This window comes from Hyalella azteca, unplaced genomic scaffold (assembly GCF_000764305.2).
Source record: "Hyalella azteca isolate HAZT.00-mixed unplaced genomic scaffold, Hazt_2.0.2 contig7388, whole genome shotgun sequence".
NCBI lineage: Eukaryota > Metazoa > Arthropoda > Malacostraca > Amphipoda > Hyalellidae > Hyalella > Hyalella azteca.
In genome coordinates this window covers 76,122-85,777 of record NW_025937514.1, presented here as the reverse complement: position 1 = coordinate 85,777, position 9,656 = coordinate 76,122, and the positions used below count along the sequence as shown (strand labels likewise).

Below are 9,656 nucleotides of genomic sequence, written 5' to 3'. Positions count from 1 at the left end.
CACTCAAGTTGTAGCTTACTGTACCCTAAGAGAAAATCTTAGTGCAATATTTTCAATGACACTACTTGGCTACTTTCTTCAGTATTATTTCACCTAGCTGCATTCGAACATCTGCGTAATAATTGATATATATATATTTATATATATATATACATTTATGGTCCACAATTTCGGTCTACAAAAATTAGCATTTGTTAATTAGTTAGAAATAAATACAGAAAGTATAAATAGGCGTTAAAAAATAGGCTACCTTTCAACAGACCGGGAGTAAGAGAAAATGTTTAGGATTAAATTCATTATGAGAAGCCGAACTACTTTTGTCCAAATTTGTTTCGTCCGAGAGATTATGGAGCGCTTTTCAATTAAATCGAAAAGTTAACTGCGGTAGATCCTTGTGCGCAGTTATCGGTACTTGCGCAATCGATATCAGAATTGGTGCTGCTTGCCAGCTCAACTTGATCAACGTGGTAACATCAATCGAACCACATAGGCGGTTCCTCGAGTAGACGTGTCCTACTGCTCTCAGTAGTGAATGTTCCGTCTAGTTTATACTCGAGACCAGTGACCGCCAGATTATGAGTCTAATTTTTATCGTGATGTATAAATTTCGATGACACTTGGGATAAAAAAAGGCTTAATATAATATGATATCTTTCCAGCCAGACGTATAATAGAAAATGATGAATCACCAGTTGCAAATCATGGCACGAATATCACAGTTTGTGAAAAAAATCGTATGAAGTTGCTGATGAATATAGATATCATTTGAAGGTCATTTTAATGGATCAATTAAAAATTTTAGTAAGTGACAAATAAATATGTAATGGCCGCTTCAAAACTAAATAGGTTGCCGGCATTTGTTGTGTACATAAATTGTAACGAAGTTCCAGAAGTTAGCATTTCATTTAACAGAGAGCTTCGTTATTTTATGGTGAACCGAATGCAGGAACACTTTATACCTGTTTAAATAATCATCTGCCTACGAGCATTAATCTCGGTTAAGGATAGGAACAATAGAATGGAAGATGGATATCCATTAATTAATATCCATTGAAGAACAATGGATATTAAAATCATAATTTGCCCACTGAGAATAATCTCAGATAAATGTAGGATCAACTGACATTGAAATCATTAAATATTTGCCCACGAAAAATAATGTCACGAACAAAATTAAGTAATCAGATAACGTAGAGGGCGAGTGTGGAATCCCAGGAGCAGTCGGCGAGCACACCTGCTGCGCCGGCGCTCCACGCCACACTGACGCTGAAGCCGCTGTGCGCCGATGACGTCAACATTCGGCCGTCCATGTCCCACACTCTGTCATGTTACAACCATTACAACCGAGTAGAACAAGTTCGTGGTAAAAAATTTAATATTCATAGCCGGATTTGATACTTCAAAAGTTGAAAAACAATGCAGTCGAAGAGAACCCTGCCGTGAACGCAGAGTCATGTGAGGGGAGGCAAGAGATTCAATAGTGAGCAGTAAGACGGAGGCATGAGATGCAGTAGTGAGCAGTAAGAGGGAGGCAAGAGATGCAGTAGTGAGCAGTAAGAGGGAGGCAAGAGATGCAGTAGTGAGCAGTAAGAGGGAGGCAAGAGATGCAGTAGTGAGCAGTAAGAGGGAGGCAAGAGATGCAGTAGTGAGCAGTAAGAGGGAGGCAAGAGATGCAGTAGTGAGCAGTAAGAGGGAGGCAAGAGATGCAGTAGTGAGCAGTAAGAGGGAGGCAATTTATTCAATATAGAATTAGGTCGCAGGACTGACCGGGTGGTGAAGTCGTAGGAGGCGGTGGCGAGGGTGCTGGGGAGGTGAGGGGAGAACCGCACTTTATTGACGGCCTTCGAGTGTCCCTGGCGAGTATGACGAGATAGGGATTTATATTATTCAGAATTAGTACATATTCTTAGATTAATAAATGAGACATTATTTAGAATTCACGGTTCATGATTAAATTTAACGCCGCTACCTGCATGGCGGCGAGCGGCTGCTGACAGAAGCGCAGGTCCCAGAGCCTGACGCCAGCCTCGGCGTCAGCGGTAGCCAGGAGGTAGGGAGAAGTGGGGCTCCAATCGCAGCTGAGGACGTCGGCCCCTGGACGGGCGGGGACCGTCACCCCTGGCAGGCCTCCTTGGTACACGCGCACCGTACCGTCTCCTGATGGATGGGGTGAATCACGACGTCTTGAGGCATATGTGAACATCATTGCATCATCACGTCACTGTCATTATTAGACTCATTACACACCTAATACAGTGACGGGACATAATACAAAGAATTACACACATCTCAGAGTTAACCATGAACTCGCATTAAATCGAACATTGCCTCACATAAGGAAGCTCGAAATTAATTAATGTAAGAAAATATAATAGGTAATATGATCGCATGAGGGTGTAATAGCGTTAAAGCTATTGCTACAGTATTACAATACTGCAGAGGTGAAGTGCATGCTGGAATTATTGTGTTGTGTAGTGGCTGCAAGGATTGGCAGTTCCGTTATAATATTGCTAAGGTTGCACGCTTATATGCCAGGCTAGTAACAATAGTAAAAATGTGCGGTGAGTGGACAATACCGGCGGCAGCGATGAAGGTGTTGGGAAAGCGTGGCGACCATCGCACGTCGTACACCAGACACGGGAACTGAGCGACGTGTTGGGTAGCGATGCCCACGGCCGGGTCAAACTGCGGGAGGAGGCATGTCATCTATGGGGGAGTGGGGGTCACACTGAGGTCGTGCTTGACACACAAATTAATCCTAACAAAACATCATCATAATAATCATCATAATGGAACCGTTCTATCATGCAGACACTAAAATGATGCACTGTCACCATCAGTATAGAACCATCCCAGGAAGCAGCCACGAAGCGTGGCTCAGAGGCCACGGGACTCCAGGCCACGGCTGCCACTTCTCGCACAGGTCCCACGTACTGCTGAACTAACGCTTCTTCCTGCAAACAAAACATGCTTTAGAAAGAGAACAATATTATTATAATAATTACATGTATAGTACAATATTAATGATACATGCATTATTATCAATTGTATATAAACATGTATAGAAGGCATAATACAGAACCAATTTATACGATATTAAATGCCTAATTAAAAAAAACACATTCAATGAGTTGTTTAAGGGAAGACACTGAGAGTAAAACATTTTAGTGTGCTAACAGGGAGACTTCTTTCAAATTCTTTTCCAGCAATGGGCACATTGTGTTATTGAAAGAACATAATTTTACTAAAAATTAAAAACTAAATTAAAAAATGCAATTTATTGTAATGATTTAGTCCTTAGGAATTACGTCATTCTAATGCGTGGAGGAAAGTCCAAGTACCTTCATTTATCTTAAAATCCAACTGTGAAGAAATTAGGCTAAATGAAAAATAATGCCCTAGTGTCTGAACCACACTATAATAACAACCATAGACATAAAAATGAAACAGGCTTTATGATTACATATATGAGCTCTACCATTAACTCAAGTTCTGGTTGATCACTTGCTCAGTTTTTAACTGTGAATAAATATTTATAAAAAATAAAGACTAATGTGCCTTTATCACTGAATCTCAATCTAGATATTTCTAGCAGCGCATGTGAGGACATCTCAGAATAAATAGCTTAACAAGTACTATAGCCAAATTGTAGCAATAAATTGACCTGACTTTAGTAAGCAAAGATGCGTTCAAGGCAAAGATGCTACAATAGATGGTTCTAAATAGGTCAAATTATTCAATTATATAATGTGACATTAAGGCAATTGATAGAACATACATAATGATCTTAATTTCTGTGGAAAATGCAGCATCACTTAACCTGCAGATGTTGAACCAAATAGTTGCAAGCAAGCGCATTTGCATTACATTCCAAGCCCCTTCTACTCTATAAGTTATTCAGTACATTCAGTTCTTTACAGTGTTTTGTTAAAAATAATGCCAGTTTTATTGAGGACTTCTTTTGAGTTTAATCTCTCAAGCTTTCTGATAAGAGGTACAGTAATGGGTTCAATGTGTCTTAAAATTTGTCCAAATGAAAGGTTTGATAAATCCTGCGACGCGTTTCGCTCATCACTGAGCATCTTCAGGCAACGAGGTCGAGCAGCTGAGTAGACGAGTTGCTTGTGGGTTGGCTGCAGAGAGAAGACTAGTATAGGTAGTGAACGAAGCTACGAGTAAGGTTCTTATACAGTCCGTTGTACACTTGTTTTAGTTATGAAGTTTCAGAGTGCGTTCGGATCCAGTCGTTTGATTGTTGAGGTATGGCTTTTTCCGTTGAATTAGATGGGCTTCCATTATTTGTAGTCTGTTGAAGTCTGGTTCGTGGCAAAGGATTTTTGTGTTTTGTACCAGTTCTTCCCGGGATAATTTGGTGTCGTGGTTGTCCATAGTGTGCGTTTTGGGTCCTCCAGAAACTAAATGCATTGTGAGCCGTCTTGATAGGGTTGTAGTAGTCATGCCGATATACGAGTTGTTGCGGGGCTCGCACTCCCCGCGGTTACACGTGTATTCGTATATGACATTTGTTTGTTTCAGGGCTGGTAGTTTCGGGGCTGTGTTGTTCTTTGTGATTAAACTGGTTTGTGGGGATTGGATTCGAGGATCTTGTTTTCCAATGTGGTCATGTAAAAATTGGCAAGAGTGACACCTAAAGGGCTTCCCATTCTGACCCCATCTGTTTGGAGGTACAGAGTTCCATCTGTATGGGTGAAAGGGCATTTGGTTGTGCAGGCTACTAATAACTTCTTAAGTATTGCTTTGTCCAGCGGGGGCGATTTTGTTGGGTCGGCGTATGCTAGATCACAAACCAAGTCGATTGTTGGGATTACCGGAACGTTTGTAAATAGTGATTCTACATCCAATGAAGCAAGGATGCCGGGTGGATTAGTTGCTCGGATAATTTGCAAAAAAGTCATCTGTAGAACTGATCTGGTATTTACACTGCATGTAAGGCATTATCATCCGATTCAGTGATAAATACCGGTACCTTGGGGTAATAATAATGGTGATTGTGTTCTAAAATTATCAACCAATTTGAACCAAATAGTACAAAAATTCTTATTGATGCTTGATACTTGTGGCTGATGAGAGAAAAATTTGTACTGCAGTTAAATGGTCAATTATAATGGGTTGGTATCGCACCTGAGGCTTGCCAGCATTCCAGAGGAGCAGTCGGCCATCTTTCGCCCCCGTGAGGATGAGGTGAGGGGCTTGGGAGCACCAGCACAAGCTTGTCAAAGCGGTCTCATAAGCAAACACTGACGCTCGACCACTGAACTTGGGTCCTGAAATTGGAAAAAACAGTCATATCTTAAACTTGATACAGAAAAGGAAATGCAACAATGAAGCTTTTTCCTTTAAAAGTCCTCCAAAATGAGGAACAAGTTAAGTTACGTACCCAAAGTTAATGAGATCCTACAGCATTTAAAACTCACAAACAACTAATTTTTCATTCCTAACCCTATAAAAATTTTTAATAACAAACTGACATGTATCAAAAGATCTCTAATGCATCTAAAAAACTTGGGGCAACTCAGGGAAAACCTCAGCAAAAATGAAACTGTTAAAAGTGCCTATGCTGCTCCTTAACAAACTACAAAGTAGTTTATGGGCCAATTCAATTAAAACTGCTTTCTCTTATTCATCAAAGAGTGAGCAAAACCTAAAAACAACAAAAAATAAAATGAGGTACACATAAAACAGGTAATTTGCAGCAAAAGTTTAAACTTCTGATACTGATACTAACACATTATTGGTCACCTTGAAGTGCAGACCCGCCACCACTGTAATCAATGCTCAGCACAGCAACTTCTCCTTTTCCTAAGGAGTAAAAAAATGTTAGTTCATTGCATTCATATAGGTTGAAAATGCAGTGAGGTTTGCATTAAAAAATTATTTTAAAATATATAATAGTAATATTAAATTGCAGAACAAACATATACAATCTTGATAGAAATAATTTTTTCAACTAAATAGAAATCATGCACACATATTTTTAAAAATTTTAGAATCTTGCAGCCCTTTCTGGAGCTGCAAGATTCTAGATAGATAATTTTTTTCTTTTCTGTTAACAAAATTACATGATCAAGCCATTGGATAGGTACCAAATTCAAATTGATTGAAAAAAATTTTGCTTTACAGTTACAAAATTTCAGGAAAATATAGGAATATTCTAATCTTATCACAGATCTTGTCTTTAGTGTATGTATAAAAATAAAAAATAATATTTTAAACTCAACAATTTTCATGGTTCAGTCCTATACCCTAATTTTAATCACAATACATACTGACAGCAGAAGTTTCCACAAATTGTATAAAAAAATGATTAATTCACAAGCAGATAAAAGAAATTGCAGATAGTAAAAAATTAAACTAGTAATAGGCCACTTTTCCTATTTTTTACTAAATAAATTTAAAAAATGCCATAGGATGATAGCTTTGATAGGATCTGGTGAAAATGATTCATGGGATTTTTTTGTCTAATTTTCCACTTTGGGCCTTGGGCTGTCAGCTGTCTACCTATGTCCAGGATTAAAAATTTTCCTACCTAGCTACTTGTTTCTGAAATCTCGTGGCTCCCCTCCAACATGACAAATTTTTAATACATTTGGAATCTTGCAGCCCGAATGGCGATTGTGTACTTTTGTTAACAATTGGATAGGCGATAATTCATCTGGCGGAAAACTAATGGTTATGGAAATGGCTGGATTCACTGGAAAGCTCTAGTCAGCCTGTCAGTGTCAGGGCCCTAAAGGTAGATTTTTTCCATGCAGACTATGCTTGCCCATGTCTGATGTCAGATGTCCCCCTCCCATCATCCCATGCAGTCATGCAGATGCAAATGCATTAATAATAGGCTGTTCATTGAAAATTTTAGAAAAATGTTAGGTAGGCCTACTCGTTATTCAAATACCTATTCAATATCTCCAAAAATATCTTGCAAACAGTCAAATAAAAAGTTGACTGCATCTGCAAATCTGAGACTAGGCTAATATAAGGTCATAGGTAACTCATAAGGACACAAAATAAGTTAGAATTCAAATAGGTTAAAATATAATATTAGCTAGTCTACCAATAGAGGCAATACCATAGTGTCTCAGAAAAAAGCCAAATACTTAGGCCTAGCTTTAAATAAGAAAGGATTATAAAACGAATTAAAATTTAATAAAGTTACTAATCTATGCACATTTTTCCTTAGGCTTACCTGTAATTCCAAAGTTTTCGTTAATTGCGGCGGCAAGAAGATTAGGAGAGATTTCAGAGAATTCCAAGTGTGTTCCATGACGACCACCCGTCGGCATTATATGAGAACAATGTAGAGACTGTAGAGTCATGATTTATTCAAATTATTTTTACTGTTTTACATAAAACAAATTCCTACAGATTTGGTAGCTAAATCCAATAAGGAAAGCTTCTGGCACATATTAAGATTGTAAATAACTAGAACAAGCAACACTCTAGAACAGAAGAGGACATTCGCTTAACGTGACGAAAGTCTGCAAGTCACTCACGGATTTACCCAAACTTTGGCAAGCAACTGCCAATGCAGATACGTGCAAATCAACCATGCGTGCAAATGGGAATCCATTGTTCACAACAACATTTAATAAGCGTAACTAATAATAAAATTGAACTTCTGGTCTATTAAAAAAAAGAAAATACAGAATCTTGTAATGAACAGCAACTTCTGCAAAAAATGGGAGTTTTCTATGAGATCAATGTCGATTATAAATTTTCCTGCAATAGAGAAGGTTGTAGACTTTTCCTTAATACGGAATATATCGAGCTCAAAACCACGATATTAAGGAAAACGTCTCATATGAGCTGAGCGGCTTGTGTGCCCCACTGCCCCTCATACATGAAGTCTGGAGGACCAAGGAACCACCTGATGCGGCTGATGGAGGCCCTCAACTAGACCACCACGCGTACGGAGCTGGAAGAATGCACCAGCCATGGTTGAATTAATACTTTATATTAATTCAACCATGGCACCAGCGCCGTCATGCGATGCCCACACGCCAACCAACTCGCGATAGCTGAGGCCCTCAACGGCAACTCAACCCTCATATTAATTAAGGATGGGTCTCCAGCCGGCTGGATTTGTCAGAACCTTGAGACTGTTTTCGGAGTGTTTTTTAATACTTCAATTCTTGATCATCTTCCTATTTTTGTGATTTGTAATTAATTCTTAAAAATTTCAGATTTTTTAGTAGTACCTATTTATATGATTTTGTACTCATGTCGATCTAAATTTAGTATAGAATAGTATCTTCGGCGTAGAAGAATATGCCTGGATGGGCCTATCGCCGATTCTTGTACTTTTCATGACTTGTTCACAGATCTAAAAAAAAACTCAGTACTCACTGCTGTGAGTGAAAGAGAGCGCATTTTCTCGTCGACGAAAACGTGAAGTCAAGGATAGACGGACGGACAGACGGACATGACGAGCACACTAGCGTCTTTTTTCCATAAATGAGAAAATGCGCTAAGAACAGTTCTTTTGATCAAATCTTTTCAACAGACGGTGGTTTGAAATCGTTTCTAGACTTTGTTTTTCCGTTGGGTATTAAGCATTTTAAAATAAAACATATGCTCTTGCCGCAGGCGAATTTGCAGTCGAGTTCGTAAAATTGTCCATTCGGTTGCTGGGCTTGTCCATAGGCCCTCGTCATCGCCGCATTACAGAGAGTTAATATTTTTCGTGAACTATTGCTTGATTTTGGGCGCGTGTCTCGTGGAGTTAAACTTGTTCTTTTTCAACTTGCTCCTGTGTAGCCTTGTCCAGTCTGGTCTTGAACGCGTTCAAACTCGGAGCGTCAACAATATCATCAGGAATGCTGTTCCACATGTCGGTGACTCGTAGCGAGAAAAACTGTTGTTGAATAGATGAGTCCCCGCAGTTTTTTAGTATATAGCTGTGTCCCTTGTGTTGGTTCTTGTTTCAAATTATATTAATCCTTCTAGGACATTGTTTAAACCATGAGTATATACTTGTATACTTCAATGAGGTTGCCATGCAGATGTCGATAGCAGAGACTGAGAAGCTTCACAATCTTCGATCTTACTTCATAAGACTTGCACTTTTAGCCTGGAATTATCCTTGTTGCACGTCTTTGAACACACTCGACTAAATTATTGGTATTTTTCAAGTTTCAGCGACCACACAACGTTTCCAAACTCTAGGTTCGGGTGCACGACAGAGACAAACAACATCTTAATGTCTTGTACATCCAGGTACTCGTAGAAGCGTATGAACAGCCCAAGCAGTTAATTGGATTTATTAACTTGCGTTTCAAAATGTCTAGAAAATTTTAGCTCATTGCCGACACAAACTCCCATATCTTTTTTCACGCAAGATTTCTCAATCCTAACGCTCGTTGCAACCATGTCTTCTCATGCTGTAAGCTTGCTCATGCATGGAGCACACGCTTGACACTACTTTTGGGAGATAAAGCAACGAACGAAACAGGCCCAGGAACTCTTACTTGCGGCACGTCACTGCGCACTGTTGCCCCATGTGCTGTTGCCCAGACTGATACGGTTCCGTGATGCTGACACGTTGTCTTCAGCCTACTAGGAAATCCCTGATCCATTGTAGTACATTTCCATCTATTCCCAAAGACTTCTCTTTGCGCAACAGTCGCTCATGCGGAACA

At 39.3% G+C, this 9,656-nt stretch overlaps 1 protein-coding gene across 1 annotated transcript; it reads right to left on the bottom strand.

Annotated features, from left to right (window-relative positions):
- Nucleotides 1-638: 638 nt before the first annotated feature.
- On the bottom strand, nt 639-7,549 carry LOC108683433 (peroxisomal targeting signal 2 receptor). Its single transcript, XM_018172745.2, has 8 exons — nt 7,205-7,549; nt 5,761-5,820; nt 5,143-5,285; nt 2,835-2,954; nt 2,577-2,685; nt 1,970-2,157; nt 1,768-1,853; nt 639-1,320 (listed from the first exon to the last, which is right to left on the bottom strand). The coding sequence occupies exons 1-8, from the start codon at nt 7,332-7,334 to the stop codon at nt 1,182-1,184; spliced, it is 975 nt and encodes a 324-aa protein (XP_018028234.1). The 5' UTR covers nt 7,335-7,549; the 3' UTR covers nt 639-1,181.
- Nucleotides 7,550-9,656: the final 2,107 nt, after the last annotated feature.

Excerpts from the sequence above, each read along its gene's own strand:
- LOC108683433 (XM_018172745.2), bottom strand. The coding sequence starts at position 7,334 with ATGACTCTACAGTCTCTACATTGTTCTCATATAATGCCGACGGGTGGT. Across the intron at positions 2,955-5,142 it reads GGAATGCTGGCAAGCCTCAG|GAAGAAGCGTTAGTTCAGCA; the intron begins GTGCGATACCAA and ends TTTTGTTTGCAG. Across the intron at positions 1,321-1,767 it reads TCCTACGACTTCACCACCCG|AGTGTGGGACATGGACGGCC; the intron begins GTCAGTCCTGCG and ends GTAACATGACAG.